This window comes from Aspergillus mulundensis (genome assembly GCF_003369625.1).
Source record: "Aspergillus mulundensis strain DSM 5745 chromosome Unknown scaffold_8, whole genome shotgun sequence".
NCBI lineage: Eukaryota > Fungi > Ascomycota > Eurotiomycetes > Eurotiales > Aspergillaceae > Aspergillus > Aspergillus mulundensis.
In genome coordinates, this window is record NW_020797896.1 from 501,295 (window position 1) to 521,167 (window position 19,873).

General features: G+C 53.9%; 9 protein-coding genes across 9 annotated transcripts; 3 read left to right on the plus strand and 6 right to left on the minus strand.

The window, feature by feature from the left end:
• Positions 1 to 702: 702 nt before the first annotated feature.
• DSM5745_07571 (uncharacterized protein) lies at positions 703 to 2,245 on the plus strand (the record flags this gene model as incomplete). The annotated part of the gene is made up of 4 exons (XM_026749587.1): positions 703 to 840; positions 893 to 1,151; positions 1,397 to 1,605; positions 1,673 to 2,245. The coding sequence occupies 4 exons, from the start codon at positions 703 to 705 to the stop codon at positions 2,243 to 2,245; spliced, it is 1,179 nt and encodes a 392-aa protein (XP_026601619.1).
• An 817-nt stretch (positions 2,246 to 3,062) lies between these two features.
• On the plus strand, positions 3,063 to 7,872 carry DSM5745_07572 (uncharacterized protein; the record flags this gene model as incomplete). The annotated part of the gene is made up of 6 exons (XM_026749588.1): positions 3,063 to 3,399; positions 3,452 to 4,336; positions 4,384 to 4,429; positions 4,486 to 6,214; positions 6,267 to 6,905; positions 6,934 to 7,872. 6 exons carry the CDS (start codon positions 3,063 to 3,065, stop codon positions 7,870 to 7,872), a joined length of 4,575 nt encoding a protein of 1,524 aa, XP_026601620.1.
• A 222-nt stretch (positions 7,873 to 8,094) lies between these two features.
• DSM5745_07573 (uncharacterized protein) lies at positions 8,095 to 8,742 on the plus strand (the record flags this gene model as incomplete). Its single annotated transcript, XM_026749589.1, has 1 exon — positions 8,095 to 8,742. The coding sequence occupies one exon, from the start codon at positions 8,095 to 8,097 to the stop codon at positions 8,740 to 8,742; it is 648 nt and encodes a 215-aa protein (XP_026601621.1).
• Positions 8,743 to 9,561: 819 nt separating this feature from the next.
• On the minus strand, positions 9,562 to 10,498 carry DSM5745_07574 (alpha/beta hydrolase; the record flags this gene model as incomplete). Its single annotated transcript, XM_026749590.1, has 2 exons — positions 9,562 to 9,939; positions 10,007 to 10,498. 2 exons carry the CDS (start codon positions 10,496 to 10,498, stop codon positions 9,562 to 9,564), a joined length of 870 nt encoding a protein of 289 aa, XP_026601622.1.
• Positions 10,499 to 12,624: 2,126 nt separating this feature from the next.
• On the minus strand, positions 12,625 to 13,188 carry DSM5745_07575 (uncharacterized protein; the record flags this gene model as incomplete). The annotated part of the gene is made up of 1 exon (XM_026749591.1): positions 12,625 to 13,188. The coding sequence occupies one exon, from the start codon at positions 13,186 to 13,188 to the stop codon at positions 12,625 to 12,627; it is 564 nt and encodes a 187-aa protein (XP_026601623.1).
• Positions 13,189 to 14,793: 1,605 nt separating this feature from the next.
• DSM5745_07576 (uncharacterized protein) lies at positions 14,794 to 15,372 on the minus strand (the record flags this gene model as incomplete). The annotated part of the gene is made up of 1 exon (XM_026749592.1): positions 14,794 to 15,372. One exon carries the CDS (start codon positions 15,370 to 15,372, stop codon positions 14,794 to 14,796), a length of 579 nt encoding a protein of 192 aa, XP_026601624.1.
• A 331-nt stretch (positions 15,373 to 15,703) lies between these two features.
• On the minus strand, positions 15,704 to 16,264 carry DSM5745_07577 (uncharacterized protein; the record flags this gene model as incomplete). Its single annotated transcript, XM_026749593.1, has 1 exon — positions 15,704 to 16,264. One exon carries the CDS (start codon positions 16,262 to 16,264, stop codon positions 15,704 to 15,706), a length of 561 nt encoding a protein of 186 aa, XP_026601625.1.
• A 1,359-nt stretch (positions 16,265 to 17,623) lies between these two features.
• DSM5745_07578 (EthD domain-containing protein) lies at positions 17,624 to 18,049 on the minus strand (the record flags this gene model as incomplete). Its single annotated transcript, XM_026749594.1, has 1 exon — positions 17,624 to 18,049. One exon carries the CDS (start codon positions 18,047 to 18,049, stop codon positions 17,624 to 17,626), a length of 426 nt encoding a protein of 141 aa, XP_026601626.1.
• A 935-nt stretch (positions 18,050 to 18,984) lies between these two features.
• Positions 18,985 to 19,482, minus strand: DSM5745_07579 (uncharacterized protein; the record flags this gene model as incomplete). The annotated part of the gene is made up of 1 exon (XM_026749595.1): positions 18,985 to 19,482. One exon carries the CDS (start codon positions 19,480 to 19,482, stop codon positions 18,985 to 18,987), a length of 498 nt encoding a protein of 165 aa, XP_026601627.1.
• Positions 19,483 to 19,873: the final 391 nt, after the last annotated feature.

Genomic DNA, 19,873 nt, shown 5'->3' on the forward strand with positions numbered 1-19,873 from the left:
GCAGCAGGGATCCGAATCCTCCGCGGACGAACTCCGCTCGACGGATTCAACGCAAGCAACTCACTCTCCTACCGGTTTCGTCGTAGCCTAACCATCTATCCCGAGGCTGAGCCTAGAGCGGTAAAGGTGACGAGTTCTGAAACGTCTGCGACGCGGATATTTCCGCTGCGCTGATGCCGTCTGTTTCCAATCCATGGGCTACCAGATGCCACTGTTGGCGATCTACTGACTATCGCCGTGACAATGACATCCTCCACAAATAGTCGAGCTGTCAACCCAACGTTTTTCTCCTGTCAACTGTCAACTGTCAAATCTGTCCCCTTGTCGCTCGGTGGGTGCAGTGGGACGTGGCTGGCCGAGGCGGCCGCCGGGCGCCTCGCTGCCCCCCCACAGTGGAGCGCGAAATTGCGATGTGCAAATCTAAGATCAGACCCCAGAATCGATCGGCTGCGCTATCCAAGTCTAGAAGCTGCAAGCCACGAGCTAGCCCGGGCGTGTGTGAGAGTGAGTCGGCGAACCTTCTGCAGACTGCGGCACTCGGGCGGGATCGTTGAGCTTGCGGTCTCCGTTTCTCAGGGGAAAACAACTTTAACCTTGCAATGCTTACTCTTCTTCTTATACTGTCGCGTGGCACTTGACTGCATCAGCTGTTTCTTCGCCTGCTGCTTACTCCGTCTCTGTCTCATGCGCTAGCACTGGGAAATGGGGAACCAGTACGCTGAGAGCTTCACCCTACTAGGGCTGGGCCTCGTCTTCATCCTCACCCGCGTCTACGTGCGCTGGACCCAAGTCGGGCCCGCGAGTTTCCAGCTCGATGATTATCTTATGCCGATAGCTGGTGTATGTCCTCTGCTGCCCTTTGCATCTCACTCTCTAACTCTTCTTTGTGCAGGCAGTCTTCGCCGTCGAAGTAACCCTCGCCTACCTCGTCGGCTCGAAATACGATGGCCTCACAAACAGCTACATGACCGACGCCGCGCGCGCCGCGCTCGACCCCACCTCACAGGAATACTATAACCGGCAGATGGGCTCGAAGATCCAGATTGCGGGGTGGTCGTTGTATGCGATGGTGCTGTGGCTGATCAAGGGGTCGTTGGCGGTGTTTTATTCGCGATTGACGTATGCTGCGACCGTCAACCATATTGCGACGGGTTAGGGCTGACAGGTGTTGGTGTTGGCGTTAGGACCGGACTCAGCCACCTACCCACTCGCGTGCGCTTCGCGTATATCCTCCTGGCCGTGACGTATCTCGGCGTTGCCTTGACGCTCGTGCTGAGTTGTCAGCCCATGCGGAGGTTCTGGCAGATTCAGCCGGATCCGGGGAGTGCGTTTGCCTACATACCACCCATCCACCCTCTCCTTTTCACAGTAAATACTGATTTATCCATGGTGGCAGATACATGCCAGCCCGCCCGCTCAATCGTCTACGTGCTCGTCGTCATGATCCCAAACGTCCTGACAGACCTGTACCTAATGTCCATCCCGCTGCCTCTCCTCTGGACCGTGAAAATCGGCATTAGACGCAAGATAACCCTAATGGGTCTCTTCAGCGGCGCGATCTTCATCGGCGTTGCCGCCGTGATCCGCGCGGTGATTATCATTACTGTACGCCTACACCCCGAACCCCTCCACGTTATTCGAGACCGTATACTGACGAGGAATATGGCCACAGGCCGGGGCCAACGGCGCAATCGAAGGCAGCAAGTGGGCGTGCCGTGAGTCCTTCGTCAGCATCGTGGTCTCGAACCTCCCGATCCTCCAACCGCTTATCCGCCGCGGCGCAAGCAAGCTCGGCCTTAGCGGGCTGTTTAGTAACAGCGGTGGGAAGGAGAGTAGCTATAAGTATCGTGGGACGTCGAGGCGGCGAGAGGGCGATTACCCGCTTACCAGTGTAACGGGGAACGGGACGGTTACTGGGACGACGAAGAGTAAGGGGGATAGGAAGCGGGATCGCCTGGGGCTGAGGACTTTTGGGAGTGTGCATCATAGTGAGGCGATGGGGAGTGATGAGGAGGTTCTTGTGAGGACTGGCGGGAGGGAGAGGAGTGCAACGAAGGGGCAGATTACGGTTACGCATGAGACGGTTATTGAGCGGGAGGAGATGGCTGGGGATGGGGAGGGCATTGGGGTGGCGAGGGGTGGGAGTGTCAATGGGCATGGACATGGGCATGGGCATGGGCAGGAGTCGATATCTATGTCTAGCTCTGCGGGGAATAGGTGGGATGGGGGGATGAGGAAGATGTAACGATCATTAATATTTCGTATTCTCAATGCCTAAGCTGCAATATACTTCTGGCCCTTCAAGCAAGTACCTAGAATGGGCTTCTCGCCTATTATTCATGGTCGACTGAAATGCCTCTGTTTTGGGGTGGGACAAGGTGGAGGGGAAAGGGATATATGTACCAGGGGCATAGGGCTCTATGGGTACTCCGTAGAGCAATATTCTAAATATCCACTGCTATGGTAGATATGCAAGATGAAGTGGTTACTGAGAAACACTACCTAGGTACTACACCACCAAACACTGTTATAAGGTGCAGTTGGTAGAGTTCTCCCGATCAATGAACACTCGCCGGATAGCTAGCCATTTGAAGGACGTTAGTCACTCCAGCATATCCACTCAGGATGTACTTCTAGGCAAAGTAATATATGATAGTCAGACCTGGACAATCTGGAAATAATGGTGGGGCATGACATGTAGATCTGAGTAATGCTAAGAGCGCAAATTGAATTATTGAGCAAAGAAGACCAGAAGCTGGCATACGTTGTAGAAGGCGTAATGATTTAAACTAACCCAGGAAAGACTTTATAGGTAAGATGCATCTATACTGCATGTGGACAGTATTGAAACATTCTACAATATGTGCCGTAAGGTTGTTTATATATAACATTTGAGGCGACAAATAATGAAACAGAGATAGATTCTAGTGTCCAGCATACATGAGGCTGAGGTCTTGAGATTAGTATTGTATCTTGATAGGCCATTGGTGGCTACATACTGCTGGGTACCCTGTCTTATTAGCCTTTCTGCGCGGCTATGCTGCCAGCTTGGCCATTAGAACATGGCTTTTCCGGTCATTGATAGGTTAAAGCATCCCAGGCACCAATACGAGGCATTCGAGAGTCTATCCATACTGGTTGGCCCCAGACACATTGCCAAGGGTACACTGCGCATAATCGATGATCAAGGCGCTTACGATGTCGCCCATGGTCGGTCAGCTGCACCTGCACCGGCGACGAGGCTGAACTTCCAACGTCGCTTCCGTCCCACTGCCCAGGCAATTCTTCCCTCCGCATCCTCTTCAGCGTCTCATCTGCCCATCAATATCTCCACCACCGCATCGAATTCCATCAAAAACGACATGCAGGATGGGAAACCAAGAGTACACAATTGGATGGGTATGTGCGCTCCCCATCGAGAGGGCCGCTGCTCGCGCTATGTTGGACGAAGTGCACGAGACACCGGTCGAACGAAACCCCTCGGATAACAACGCCTACACCCTCAGCCGCATCGGTCCTCACAACATCGTCATCGCAAGCCTCCCGGCCGGCATTTACGGCGAGTCGCCGGCGGCCACGGTCGCCGCGCAGATGTTATCGACCTTCCCTTCCATCCGGATTGGCCTTTTGGTTGGCATCGGCGGGGGCATTCCCAGCGAACAACATGACATCAGGCTTGGAGATGTCGTCGTCAGCAGGCCGGAGAAAGATGTGGGCGCAGTGGTTCAATTCGATCGCGGAAAGCGTCTAGGACACGGTCGGTTTATACGCACGGGATCCCTGAACAAACCGCCGTCGGTCCTTCTGAATGCACTAGGGGAGCTCGAAGCCGACCACGAGCTGGGAGAAAGCAAGATGCTTTCGTACATGGAGGAGATGACCGAAAAATATCCGAAGATGCGCACTGAATATTCGTACCAAGGGAAGGCAAATGACGTCTTGTTCAAGTCGGGCTACGAGCACCCAGAGGATCGACCGACCTGCAATGAATGCGACCATGAGCAGATTGCACATCGGCCCGAAAGAAATCCTAACCCCCTGACCTACTTCGGCATTATCGCTTCTAGCAATCAGGTCGTCAAGGATAGCGTACCGCGCGATCGGCTTGGAAGGGAACTCGGCGCTATTTGCTTCGAGATGGAAGCGGCAGGTCTGATGGATAATTTCCCCTGCATTGTCGTGCGCGGGATCTCTGACTACGCGGATTCCCACAAGAACAAACAATGGCAACGATACGCTGCTGCAACAGCTGCGGCATATGCCAAAGAACTTCTACACAAGATACCACCGAGGCAACTGAGTCTTGGGCCTCCGGCAGCGCAGATTCTACATGAAAGTTAGTCGTGACCAAACAACTGGCACGGCGTCTCTGACCGACCATAGAGCTCCTGGAAACTCATAACGAGGTGCTCACAGTTCGCGAGGATATGTAGGTCACCTCACAAGCGCGGACATCAGCGAAATGAAGAGCTAACCAGGAGCCAGTCAGACTATTGGCCGCAGGCTTCACATCGATACCTTACCAATCGCAGTCGGAGCGGCATTCGACTCGTACGGAGATGAACCTAGCCCACATTGCCACCCAGACACCCGATTAGACTTGCGTCAGGAGATCAGCGAATGGTCTCGAGGCTCTAGCGAAAAGACTGTGTTTTGGCTGAACGGTATGGCTGGCACCGGAAAGTCTACGATAGCCCGGACGGTTGCTCGCTCTTTCCAGGGCGAGGGTAGGCTTGGAGCCAGTTTCTTCTTTAAGAGAGGCGAAGGCGGCCGTAGTAACGCCTCTCGGTTCTTTACCACTATTGCGGCACAAATAGCTTCAAGCATACCAGCATCAGGAAGCCTGATTGAAGAAGAAATCAGAAAAAACCCTCATATAGCAGATAAAAGACTGGCGGATCAATTCCACAGCCTATTCGTGCGGCCACTCAAGGCCTTGACCTTACAAGCATCGCCACCGCGCATTGTTGTGGTTGACGCACTGGATGAATGCGATGAGGTCAATCACCTCGGAACTATCATTCACTTCCTTTCAAGTGCAGACGTCAGGGAGGCAGGGCTGAAAGTCTTCTTAACCAGTCGACCGGAAACACCAATTCGTATCGGCTTCAAACAGCTCGCCGGGGAAACGCATCGAAGCGTAGTGCTACACGAGGTCGCCCAAAATACTATTCAGGATGACATCCGTGTGGTGCTTGAGAAAGAGTTGGGCGAGATAGTCGAAGACTACAACGCGGTAGCTGTGTCCGCGGACACCCGCCTGCCCCTGAAATGGCCCGGGAGCACGGCTATCTTCCGTCTAGTCGAGATCTCCTGCCCGTTGTTCATCTCTGCCGCCACTATATGCAGGTTTTTGAGAGATTTCAGGTTCCACCCGAATAGTCAGCTCGCTACTTTGTTGGAGTTCCAAGGTGCTGCCAACCATGCCACGGCCCTTCACCTGACCTATTTGCCCATTTTGGACCGAATCCTGGTGGATGGGCTTACGAAGCGTCAGCATGAGGACCTCATTACCAGGTTCCGTGTGGTAATAGGATCAATCATCGTTATTGCGGAGCCTTTGTCCATTGGTCACCTTGCCTGGCTTCTGGATATCGCGAAGCACGAGGTGCAGAGTATGTTAGAACCATTGCATGCGGTCCTACATATTCCTCGAGACGACTCCCCTGTTCGTCTTTTTCATACTTCTTTCCGTGATTTCCTAGTCGAACGAATTCCAGAAAACACGACCTTTCATATCGACAGTCCCAGTGCGCATCGTCTTCTATTCACCCAGTGTCTTCATTGCATGTACAGAACTCTAAAACCACGAGGGCTCTACAGAAACATCTGCGGTCTCGGATTTTCCGAGGACTTGGACGAGTTCCCTGAAGAGGATACCCTGAGTAGGCACATACCAAAAGATCTCCAATACGCCTGTCTCTACTGGGTACACCCCTTAAAACAAGCTCGGCTGGTTGTACAAGATGGAGATGAGGTTCATCGCTTCTTGGAAATTCATCTCCTGCATTGGATTGAGGCAGTGAGCCTTCTCCAAAAGGCGTCGGTAATTTTACAAAGTATTGATACTCTATCAACACTGGTTGATCATGTTGGTATTTATCTCATTGCTGAAGGAAGACCTACTGACACAATGCTCTCCCAGACTCGCAGCGTCAAAATGCCTTCACAACTGGCTAAATTATTGAAGACCCTATCAGTCAAGTCTAACAAGGTGAGAAGTGTCGTGCCACCACACAGTAGTTTGGCTAATGATATACCTTTAGCCAACTGATGAGACTCGGCTGGCTAAGTTTCTCGACGACGCGGAGCGGTTCATTCGTTCTAACCACGCCACACTTCAACGCGCTCCGTCCTTGATATATCCCGCCTTGGCCCTCGCTCCGCGATCCAGCATCGTTCGACACAAGTTTCAGAATTACTATCCAGACTGGGTCTCTCAGGCCCCGAATGTTCCGTGCAGCTGGGACAAAGTTGAGCTAGTACTAGACGGCGGTTCCAGTGTGTGGGCCTTATCACACAATGGATCCCAGATTGCAATGAACGACGAGGTATTTGACGCTGTTTCTGGCCACGTCACCGGAAGCCTGGCAGAATCTATCGTCAACAGCGGCAATGCCCTAGCCGCTGAAAAGATAAGGGGAAAGAGAATCTGTATGGACTTCGCATCGGACGATGATATTATAATGATGATGGATACTGGCTATCTTATCACATGGCATTTCTCTAATAAGGAGCTGTCGGTGCGCCATTCTGGTTTTGAGTCGATACAAGAGGTGGTTGTGTCTCAAGCTGGCAAACGGTTGGCCTTTTTGGCGGTTGCCTCAAAGCAAGACCTGCAAGGCGATGAGGGCCAATACGAACGCTCGCATCCCAAGGCAAGCCGCGACTGGTCATTTCGTTGTGTGCGATACTGCCATAGGATCTTTACAGCTCACAATTCGTTTCGACTCGCTGTCCTATTACGCCCGGCCCGATCATTGGAATGATTCAAAGCGTCTAGCCTTATCGACTGATGGGAACACGGCAGCCTGGGCATATGAGGCCCACGATTCTCACAGAGTTCAAGTAGTTGATCTTACGGAGAGAAGACCCAGAAGGTCGAGGGTTCTTGAATTTTACAGCAACATCGACTCATTGGCATTATCATTGGATGGGAGCAGGCTTGCAATCAGTTTTTGGATGGACAGCAAAGACGATTGGTCTACTATTCAGATAATAGATGTTGACACAGCCCGCCTCAACTGCACAATAGATGTGAGCATTGCAGAATCCCTGACTCACATGGCATTCACAGGGGGCAGCGATATAATCATTGTTCACGCCCCCTACGGACAGGTTAGGCTTTACAACGCAATTACCAGCTATAAGGAGAGAAGTGAAAGTCTTAGTCCCCGCAGGATGATGGTCTCACCAGATGGCTTGAGGATAGCCACAATGTCGGAAAACATGCGGTACACCCAGATATGGAAAACCGCCACCATAGGCAAGGTTACAAAAAATTCTTTTTTAACAAGCAAGTATCTCTACAATGTCAAACCATTTGTTGTGCTTTTGCATGACGGCTCCAGCGCCGCAACGCTGCCACTCAACCAAGATCACTTTGTCATATGGGACCCAGCAGACAGGCGGCTCATGTACAAAGTCAAGACGCGTGCAACGCCTGCAGTTGTAGTCTTTTCGGACGACTCGATGGCTTTTGCAGCAGCATCGGGTAAACATATGGAACTGGACGAGAGCGGCGGCTCCGACGATCAAGACATGGAAGTAGAAGTGCCCAACTCTGAGGAGGAAGAGCGCGGCTCGTGTGATGACACACCCCAACATCAGCCCCTGTGTTTTGATGATGTGCACAAGACAGACAAGAACTAGTTGGAGGTATGGAGGATAAAGTTTGGTCGGCCGCATCTGTGCTTGAGAAGGGAGCTTCCGTACATCACGGCACCACCGTTCGCATTAAGTGGTGACGGGACGAGGTTGGTGCTTGCCCTTAGGCACTTCAAGTACTTGCGGAATGGCCTTGACAGCGATGATTCTGACGGATATGGTCTTGACAATGACAGCGCTTTCCATACTCACGTGAAGATTGTCGAAATGCTTGAAGAATGGGACATTGTGAAGAGCAAGCGCATACACACACATGTACTCGGTGATCCCTATCACATTAGGCGAGTTGGGTACTCTCCAGACGGATCTGAAATCCATTTTATGAGCAGAAGAAACGCCGGTTTGGACCATGGCCCGGACCTCGGTGATGGCGATGGCGATGATGATGAGGATGAAGGCGCCGATGAAGGCGATGAAGACGATGAAGACGATGAAGACGACGAAGACGACGAAGACGACGAAGACGACGAAGCCGACGATTCTGATGATATCTTTGCACTATACGGCCACATCTATGCCTTTGACCCCCAGTCGCCTCCACCGGCCAAACAGCCGGCCTATGTTTCACTGAGAAACGAGCAAATTTCCATATCATACATAAACCAGGCCCGTGGGCATGCATCCACGGCACTCGATCTCTCGGTGGATGGACGGTGGATTTGTTTCAACGGCAGATATATCATGCCTGTTCCGGCGGAGTTCAGTACCAATGGAGCCTGGAACAAACTGGTAGACACAGAATATAGCACGGCCATGGCTGGAGAGAAACACATGATCGCGATGGTCAATGGGAACGGCACGGTCACTACGCTGGCAATTGATGCGGACAAATTGGGACAGTGTCTTGGACCATGAGTCGTTGTTCTTTTGAGCGTGTCGACGGGGTTGTCAATGGGTTAATATCAGGTCATCTATATACTAGTCATGAACATAAAGACTCCAGCATCCGCAATGCCACAGTCTCATCTAGTACGTAATCACAGATGAGGTCATAGGTGAGCTTGTCCTTGCTTCGGTCAACCTCATGGACCTCACCTCTAGGTAGGGCATCGCGGGTCACGTGTCGTTGGATGTGGGCGTTGCCATTCTTGGGGTTATTATGGAGAGTGGGGGGCCTTTGCAAGACTTATAATAACATATATAAGGTACTACGTGAAATAATGCAGATTTGAAATCTCTTCTAATAGGCGTCGCTGGGTTAAGATCATCAAAGGGCTTTCCAAGTGGGATCTGGTGACCGCGGCCAAAAACACGATTGAAGAGCTCTTGATTTGAAAATCAACTAAGTCTGTTGACTCGGCATGAGTGATTGACTCAATGCACAAACTCATTGAGAAGTACCTCCATCAAACCTCTCTGCTCTAATTAGCTGATCTTATAGAATTCGCACTGAAGACCACGTTAGACTAGACCCATTTGCTAGGAATATGTGGCGATCGTTGCTGTACCTATCAGGATAATGGCAGGAATCACCTTTTCTTTGATCTTTGTGTACATTGATGACCTGTTTTCAGCATTAACTTATTGGTGGAATACAAGATGAATGAATGCCAAACAAGCAATGGCTAGTCAGGACTCTGGGCTGACAGTCACTTTGGACTAGAACTACGGGCACTATCGGGGTCTAAGCAAGTACGGAGTCGAAGTTCAATGGAATGGCCAACAGTATTTCAGTCAAACTCCCAATGATCCCACCGTTTCCGTTTGCTCAAGAATCCCACCCACAAACTCCTTAACACTCTCAACAAGCCCCTCCGTCCAACTCAGCTGCGGCGAATGCCCAGCCGGCGCCCGGAACACCGTAAACTCGACCCCCCTCTCTCGCTGGATCCCAACCATCAGCTCCTGGAACTCTTTGGGTAAAATGGCGTCGTTCTCAAGCACCACGTACGCGCACGGAAGCACCGAGTACGCGTCGTTGGTCAGCGGCGCGGTCATGATCCCGGAGGCGGTTAGTGTGCTCTCCCACTTCTTTGCCTCCTCGGGGCTTAAGTCGTTGAAGAGGTATTGAGGTGCTTTGGCGAGTGTCGCGAGGCCGGTTAGGCCGTGTTTCTTGCGTTTGGTTAGTAACTTAGCCCCAGCATGCATATAGCATCAAGCCCTGATCCAGGCAACTCACCGAGAACCGCACCCACGGCGGGAGTACGACGGACCCGTCCTTCGGCTGGAAGAAAGCATGCACCGACTCGCCCACGGGAACCGCGAAGCCGCCGAAGTAGAACAGCCCGATGATTCCGCCGGGTTTCCCCTCAGCTCGACGCGGCTTCGCTTGCAGTTCTGGAACGGCCGCCTGCGTCGCGACCCAGCCGCCGGATGAGTGGCCGAGAAGGAGGACGTTCTTGCCCTCGTCGTTGATCAGGCGCAGCAGGAGCTGGGTTGTTGTATCCACGTCGTCAGTGTCGGTGGGGTATCCGCCCGGTGGAGGGTCGCGGTCGAGGTCTGGGTTGTTGATATCGCCGACGTTGAGTTTTGTCAGGTCGCAGGTTGGGCGTTGGGGGCAGTGGGCTTCGAAGCCTTGGGCTTGGAGTGCGGTGATGAAGGGGCCGTAGGGGGCCGGGGAGTGGTAGGAGCCGTGGCAGATGACGATTGCGATGTTTTGTGGGGGAGGCATGATTGAAGGATTAGGTGATGAGTCTGAAGAGGAGGAGGAAGGTGAGAAATGGATGAAGTGAGGCAACGCCGGCGGCCGAAGAAATGGGGCTTTTATAGCTGCGCTGTGGCGGCATATACTCTGATTTATATTATAGCAACCTCTATATTAACGCCCAGCCCCCAGGATGTGGGGATCGTCAGCATATAACGCTAGACGATAGAACCAATGGGCTATTATAGCCTGTCCTTGTACTCCACCAGACTTGTGCAAAATGTAGGTACCTAACGGAAGCCAACTACACGCATCCAATCAAAGTCTGTTCTTCCGCTGGCCTTTGGCACATAGGGCTGCAGCTCAGTGCTTAACCAGAAGCTGGCGTCCTTTGCAGGTAAGATTCAACTAGGCAACCACACCCCGTACCCGCCAACCTACCCTAGGGTAGGGTAAGCTGGGAGGTCCAAGCTGAAGCATGCCCAGACGCGTAAGACAAAGCCCAGACACCCAAAAGACAACCTTGGAACATATATAAGCCCCTTCAATCCCAATTCCAGCCCTCTTCAAACCCCATACAAATATCACCCGCCTCAACCCCAGAAAATGCCCTACACACTCCTCGCCCTCCTACCCCGCAAGCCAGGCCTCACCCCCTCGCAATTCAAATCCTACTACGAAACCACCCACATCCCACTCCTTCGAGACCTAGCCGGCGCGCACTCCCCGCTCTTCCACAAACGCTTCTATCTCCCGCGCACCTCCACCCAGAGCGACAGCAATGCACCCGCACCCGACCTCGACAGTAGAGCGCAGATCCAAGCGCAACCGCCTACGCCGCGACCGTGTTCGCCGGCGCACAGACCGACTTCGACTTCGACGTCTACGCGGAGACCACGTTCCGCGACGAGGGGCATCTAGCTGCGTTTCTGGGTGCGCTTGATGCCGGCAAGGGGCGCCTTGTCGCTGATGAGGAGGTGTTTCTGGATCATCGGAGGACCAGGGTTGTTAGGGGTGATGAGGCTTGTGTGGGGATAGGGTCTGGGGTATAGCTGCAGGTAGATGAGCAGAGACGGGATGGACGCAACTTTTGAACCCGGGAGGTTATTATGCTGCTTAGCTGGAGCCGGAAGAGCAGGTAGAGACAGCGTCAGATTGACCAAGCATAAGGTTGATTTTGGGTCTCTCCGACCGGTACTGGACGTAGGTATAGTACCCTAGATTCATTGAATTTGCTCGTTTAAGCTATCCCCCAAGTTGGACTTTATAGGAGAAAAATCACCATACCTAGATCCGCCCAGATCTTCAGGTTTCTCGCGGTGGCATAGGTAAGCGCATGAGATCGGGGTTCGGGTTTCGGTGGCACTGAAGTCGACAGGAAGAAAGCATCCGGATGAATCTGCATTCAAACCGTGGAATACGAGTCTATCCAGTGAAACCACGCCGCTCCAGGCCATCTATTGGATATTCGAGTCGGTCCAGATCAGCCGGGGCGCATTGGGAAGCGACTGACTTGGGGAAGTCTGGGATGCGCGTAGTGTTCGGATTCCGTGAATCATGGCCTTGCTTTCTTTGTTAGGTGGTTCCAATCCGTCCAAGGGTCTGGCCGTCTGGGCCTGGCCGACCGTGAAGATCCAAAGCTCAAGCCCGATGCTGAGGACAAAGAACTCGGAAAGAATAGCCGCCAATCACGAGATGATAGGTCCCTGGGCCGTAGCCTATTGGGATGCAGCGGTATACTTGACACACTTTAAGGCTTAAGCAGGACAGCTGATCATTGAACGAACCAGTCAAGACGGTCGAAGCGGCTGGCAGGCTATTAATATCACTTGGGATAACCCGGAAGCCCACGCTTGTTTAAAAAAGTCTGATCTCCTCGCGGGCAGTCTTTGATTCGTCTGATCAGTCCTCTGGTCGGTTGATATCTGCTCCGCTCTCCACGGCGGTTCTTGACCCGGACACGACTTCACAGGCAAAACGCCAGAAACAAATCTCTAGAATACACATGGCGCACCTGATAGGGACGTTCTACTCGAACCACAGCAACTGCAACAACCTTGCCCGGAACCCTTCTAGCCTCCCTGAACTCCACCACCCACCACCCGTCTGTACCCGAACAGTAAGACGCAACTTTTATATCCCCCCAAACCCCCTTATCCCCCAACATCCCACCCCCAATCACACTCCCTCCTCGTCTCTATCACATCCCCCACAACCCCAAGACTGACCGCCGCGGCCTCCGCAAACCGCGTGATATTCGCCGCGACCTGCGCCCGCACAGCCGGCTCGCCCATGCGCGCGATGAAGCGCTCGTATTCCCCGTCGTCGCCGAACGTCGCTTCGGAGATGACGTCGAAGCCGAAGAGGGAGGAGGCGGTTGAGGGGGGATGGAGGGAGATGCAGGCTGGCGGTTCTGGGGCGGTTTCGGTGGTCGTCGGGCTGGTGCTGGTAGTTGGGTGCGGACTCGTGGGGGACTTTGACGTTGTAGGTGTAGGTGTAGATGCAGGCGCAGAAGGCACCGGCACGGGCACGGGCACGGGTGCAGCTGGCGTTGGCGCAGAGGACGTCCGCGCAATGTACGTGCGGCGATGCGAGAGCGGGAACAGCTCGCCTGTTAGATGTTTGATGAGCTCGATGTGGGCTTCGTATTCTTGCCTGAACTCGGCGGGCGAGAGGCTCGGCTTGCGATGCATGATGATGAGGAGAGTGACGACCATTGTGGAGGAAGGGTTGGGAGGGTCGGAGGATAGGATGAGCGGCTGGGGACACCTTCACGCAGGAAATATATGCGCCTAGAGCATGCGAAGGATGCCCAGTCTTGTGGCTGAACTCTATAAGCGTTCTTCTTCATCTGCTGGATGCCGGTACGCTGGAACCCCCGGCCGAAGGGGTCTTCTAGAATGCCATCCATGAGGTAGGTGGTTCTAGAAGAGTGCCTGTTTCGGCAAATGCTCTGCTGGGCGAACCTTAAAAGGATCTTGGGGCGTTCGAGAACAAAGAGAGATACGCCGGGGATCCCTTGGCGGCCAGCCCTGGTGCTCTGGAAGCTTTCCTGAAGTCTCCAGGGTTGATGCTAGCGTCCTTCACCATGGCTGTACTCGCCACATGCTCATGGGCTGTGGTGACTTGGTGAGAGCTCCCGGATGTTCTCTTCGGGCCCCGGGTATCAAAACCATACCATCAACCTTGAAGCTCATGATGTGCACAATCTATCTACCTAGGTATCCACCTGCAGTCGCCCTATAAACAAGAATCCAGGCATGTCTCAGTAGTGGCCCTATGACTTTCCTGTAGCGCCGGGAGCGAATTCTGCCCGGGTTCGTATCCCCGTTTCTTCAAGGTGGAATATGCACTACCTGGAATTCAACGGCCAAAACCGCACTCCCGCGCCGTTCGTGGCATACAAGCCATAAAATCCCGGTCCACGGTCCCCAAACACAATCCGCCACCAATGGCTTTGGTTCCCATCAGTCTAATCCCCTAGTCCCTAACATCTCGCCTTCCTCCCCCAGCCCCCTCCTCCCCCACGAACGCCATCGCCCCAGCCACAACACTCCGATCCATGAACCGCTCCACCCTCGCCTCTAGGACGACTTGCGAGATAATCGCGATGGACGGCCGCGAGCGCCTCCCGGCCGAAATCCCGGCCTATTCTTTGAGCTTTGGAAGCATCTAGGCTTCTAGACTCAAGAGCCCTGGAATTCGCTTATCGGCCCGGCAATCTGCGATCTCGCGCTCCTGCGTCTTGGCCACGTACCGCTCGTACGACGCATAGTCGGCAAGGTGAACTCGGCGACGGCGTCGAACGTTATCTCTGTGTCGGCGGGCGTGCGAGTTGGTCCTTTGGCTCTGACTTTTGCGTTTGCGTTGGTGTTTTCCAACTTACGGCGGGTGAGGATGAGGATTGTGGTGAATATTTTATAGGAACGCCAAGTGTGATCTATGTGTGATATGTTGGAAGGAAAGCGGCAACTAAGTGAATGTTCATGTGCAGTTTGCCCAGTAATACCATCCCTATATACAAGGTCGGGCGCCTGTGTTGGGCATTTCAACTTTTTTGTCTTGTAAGGTCAGGCCTTCACTGTCATCCGTGGCCTGCCACAGTGCCATAGGCATATACAAAAGAGCAAAAGGCCGAGAAACTGCTGGCCCCGACAGCAAAAAGATGCATGCCGCCCGTCCAGATCCCCGTCAACGCCAGAGAACGCCGTATGTACAGTTCCAATGTAAACCCATGCACTTTTGCTATAGTAGGTTCATCCATCGCACCTCCCCCGGCCCATTCCGCATCTGCAATTGTCCTCCAGCCCATCGGTATATCCTCAACCCTCCTTCTCCCTTTCCTCCCCCTCCCTCCCCTCGTGCTCCCACGGACAACTCCCCCTCCTCTCCGCATGCGTCTCCTCCACATCCCCCACAAACGCCATCATCACCTTAGCGCGATCCAAAAACCCCTCGACCACATCCGCCAGCCGCCCCACAACCTCGGGCTCCTGGTTCCGCGCCGAGAACCGCTCATACGCCGCCATGTCGGCGAACGTCATTTCCGCGACGCAGTCGAAGCCGGTTTCCATTGCCGCGACGTCTTGCTGCGTCGGGCGGGAGGGGTCGCGGAGGGGAGGGGCCAGCCAGGGGGGTGGCATTGCCACCCCGGGGCGGGATTCGGGGTGCGCGATGAAGGAGCGCCGGTGGGAGAGGGGGAAGGTGTCGCCGAGTAGGGTCTTTAGGAGGTCGACGAAGGAGTCGTAGGAGGAGCGGAATGTGGAGGGGGAGATGGAGGGTTTGCGGGTTGTGAGGATTATGATTGTTATGAAGGGGGGTGGGAGGGTTGAGGATGCTTTTGCGGCGGCTGCTGGGGGGGGAGGGGGTGATGGTGGTGAGGCTGGTGGTCGTCGAGGCATTGTGGGTACATATGTGAGATTCGAGTTCGAGTTCAGTTCAGTTCGACCTGGCCTTGGGATGATATCCAGGTAGGTATGTGAGAATTGAGAAAGCTCGAGAACTAAAAGTAAATGCCGGGCGCAGGGCAGAATATAAGGCTCTGGGAGCCACCTAGGTAATGGATACATATGCGATTCAGAGTTTCGTTTCTTTGTCCTCGTAGCGGCATCCATGGAATCGCATCAGCCAAAGGTAACGCCCAGGAGAAGGAATGAAAGGAAGTAAGAAAAGAGGCACAGCTACCGTCATTTCCTCCCGCAGTCTTCAGCTCCATCTCGTATCATCGGAATCCTAACCTGCCTCTAAATCCGAAAGGTCGTCCCACCGCGTAAACCCATCCGGAAGCCTCCTCGTCTCCATAACCTCATGCACACTCCCCAGCGAACTAGCAGTCCACTCCATGAACTCGTCCGCAGTAGAATGCATTTTCTTTGCGATCGCTGGCTCTCTGAGTTTCGCAATGAACTGCTCGAACACCTGCTGGTTTTCGAAGGTCAACTCGGCCAAGACGTCGTAGTCGAAGGGGTGGCGGTTCCGGTTCAGACTGTCGCTTCGGTTCTCGCTTCGGTTGTCGCTTTCGTTTCGGCTCTTGTTCTGACTGTGGCCTTCGCCTTGGCTGTTGCTCTGGCCATGGCCATGGCTGTGGCTCTGGCTCCCGGGCGCCGGCATGGACGTCGCACCCGTCGGGGCGCTCATGGTTGACTCCGCGATATAAGTGCGGCGATGGCAGATGGGGAACACAGGCCCCGTGAGGTCGCGGATCAAGGAGACGTACTCCTCATAGTAGTGGCGGAACTTTTCTGCAGTGATTCCCGGCTTGCGGGAGGAAACAATGAGGATTGTGACGAACATGCTAGAACGACAGGGCAGAGGAGGATGGACTGATTTGGCTCAACTAGGTATGGTATATATGGATTGTAGTATAGAACAAAGAACTTTTCGCCGCCATACCCATGCTAGCTGGCGGGTTCGAGAGCTGAAATATCCGCAGCCCTGACGCTTGACGGGTGGATGGATAAGCTGACGCGGGTCTACGATGTCATCACTCAGGGCTGGCCTCCGGAAGGAGAAGCCGCGACACCCAGCCAGCCCATGATCAGCGATCTCGGGTCAGCTTACGGTATATCAGGCGATTCTGCATCTTGCCCTGCTTATCGCATCTTGCGGGGTACGGTGTAGACCCTACACCGTCGGTAATCGAGCTCCGACCAACCAAAGGGCGTACCAGGCCTACGGGACCATGTCGTGCCAATGCACATGCACACAATATTCGGACTGCTGCTCTATCCGGCCAATAGATGTGCAGAGCTAGAATGCACATGGCGTGAACCATCTTACTCATCGACTCATCCCTCTGCCTCGTAACTCCTCTGGATATTAAGGTTGGAATTCCCCACCACTAGGAATCTCAGCATTCCGCCCTACGAAGCCCACCCTTGAAATCTCCTCTGCGTACCGAACAGAATCACTGTTCATCTTCCATACATAGCAATTATATGCATTTTGTCGGAGCGTACCATACTAAGTATATACCCACGCTCCACCTCCCCACTGTAGCCCTCACTCAGTAGCTTCGTCAGCCTCGTCGGGAATAGCTTCATCGCCCACGCCTAGCTTCATACAATCTCTAAGCTTTCATCTCCAGGACACTTGCCTATTAAAGTAGCTCAAGTGAGGGTGGTCGGGAAACAGTCTGCGGTAGGGCCTTTGGTGGCTTGGGGACCATAACGATGAGGAAGGGAGAGGATAGCCGCACTGGTTTACTCCTAGAGTGACCGGAGATGAGACTCCGGTTGGCGCAGATAAAAAAGGTAGGAAACGACGAGAGAAAGGGAATGAAATGAAACAACTCGGGCGCGGGGCTAGAATATATGGTACCATTGCTGACTTGCTGCACTGCGTAGTTGGTGGTTCTTTGTCTTTGTCCGCCCCCAATCAGTTGTCTCCAAGCTCTAGCTAGCTAGCTCAAGTAGGTATCTCCAAATTAGCTGGAGCTTGAATTGGTCTACCAGCCGTTCCGAGATAATCCCTGCCCAGCGACAAATCGTATGCACAACGGCCTCAAAATGATCAAATCAATGCAAGTCTATTAAATCCCCGAGCCCAGCCCTAACCCTGATTCCAGAACATTTTACCTCCGTCCAAACCCTTCATCCCATTCACCCCGCCAAAGCTTCCCACCCAATCCGTTCAACACCGGAGCCATCAAGGCTATTCCCAAAGAAACCTCTCCCCCACCCCCCGAAACCACTCAGGCGCCCTCCTCGTCTCCTTGACCTCCCCGACCGCCGCCATCGCAATCGCACACGTATCAATAAACCGCGCCGCACAGTCCTGCATCTGCCTCGCAACACTTGGCTCCGCGAGCTTCGCCCGGAAGCGCTCGTACGCCGCGTGGTCTTCGAAGGTCAGCTCAGCGAGGACGTCGTAGTCGATGCTGTTGATGAGCGGGTTGCTGCCGAGAAGCGGTTCCCAGAGTGTGGTTGAGTGCGCGATGTAGGTTCTGCGGTGCACGATGGGGAATGCGTCGCCTGCTAGGGCGCGGACGAGGGACACGAAGGACTCGTATTGTGTCCGGAAGGCGGATTGGGTGATGGTTGGTTGGCGGCGGGCTTGGACGAGGATTGTGACGAACATGGCTGGCCAGGTCTTGGTGAGGTGAGGGATGACCACAGGGGTGGACCTTGAGGCGGGGAGGCGCGATGTTGATGGTGCGGAAGGTAGACTAGATGCCCGCAGCTCCGGAATTTTCTTTACCAGACTTCTGTTCATAAATTGAAGAATGGTGGATATATTTTTGTTTTTGTTTTTGCAACCGCCCTGCCAGCTGGCGGTGCAGCTTGTCAATGAATCGCCATGAAGTGCGTCCAATGGCGGAGCGGGATTCATCATGTTGGGGTTACACAGAAGGATCGGGCGCTGAGGAGAACAAAGAAAAGTCCCACCTCCGATATTGATGTGCATTTTCATCCTTAGCAATCTGACATTGTACATTAAATTCCGGCATGGGCCTGCCTTACCCGGTCTAATGAGCATTGATCGGTGCAGCGAATAAAAGGGATCGCCTGATCCATGGTACGAGAAAATATAGATTGGAGGACTTAATTACTCGCCAACAAAGACATTATTGTGTATTGACCTCGACCCGGAATTGCGCACTGTTTCTTCTTTTTATTTCCCTCGGATTCGTGGCCTGGTGAAAGTTACTTTGGTCGATCTCGATCTGTACAACCAAGCCGCGAGTGAGGGCTGCACTAGCCCTAACCCTAAGCCGGGCTAGTGGTCAGGCACCTACACCTGCACTACCTGACTACCCAAAGGATGGCAGTACCACTTAGATACTCCTACAGCACAGACGAGGAACTGGCCGTCAAGCAAACGAAGAAACTGCAGGTGCAATGTTAAGCTCCAAAAAAGGAACCAAACTCCCATACCCCACTTAATACAGCCCGCTACTCAACCCTAAATCTGTCCCCATACCCTCAGCCCTCACCATCACCATCACCATCAACATCTACATCAATATCCCCCGGCCCATCGTCCCTCCCACCAGAAACCAGAATATCAGGCACTCAGAACCCGAACGGCACTGGCATCGACATCGGCGCGCCCCTCGTCTCCACCACATCCCCCACAACAGCCGCAGCCAAGCCCGCACCATCCGCAAACACACCCGCGCTCGCGCATAATCTCCCCTTGACAGCGGGATCCTGGATCCGCGTCACGAAGCGCTCGTACGCGAGATCGTCGGCGAAGGTTACCTCGGACACGACGTCGAAGCCAAAGACGGCCGGTGCGTCGTTTGCGACGGTCATGGGGTGCCAGGTTGAACTTGACGGAGGCGGAGGCGGAGACGGAGACGCAGGGACACCTGACGGGCGGGGCTCAGGCCATGTGGGCGCGGCGGCTGTGGGCGTTGTTTGCGCGACGTAGGTGCGGCGGTGGGCGAGGGGGAAGGCGTCGCCTGTGAGGTGGTGGACGAGGTTCACGTGGGCTTCGTAGAGGTGGCGGAAGGAGGTTGGTGAGAGGGTGGGCTTGCGGTAGATGATGATGAGGACGGTGACGACCATTGCTGCGATGAGCGGCTGGTTCTGAAAAGCAAATCGTGATGGGTCAGGGTTGTGCTGTCCCGGACTCCTCGGGGGAGGGGGGGTTAAAAGGTCTACCCTTGCAAGGATAGGTAAGGGTCCACAGCCTACGGAATGTAATTGACTCGGCGGCTGCGGATAGAAACCCGCCCGCTATCGAGGCGCCACGGATCACTTAAGATTCTGTGGGTTCGGAATTATTTTTAGGCAAAAACCAAGAGGGACAAAGAAAGTTGCCTGCGGGTTAGACCGCCACAGCGCCAATTACCCAGCTTGGTATGCAGCTCGGAGGACTGATTCGGAGATGGCTGCTTTAACTTCCGTCACTATCGATGATTTGCAACGGTACAACCTGCCCAGGTGTTCATTGTGG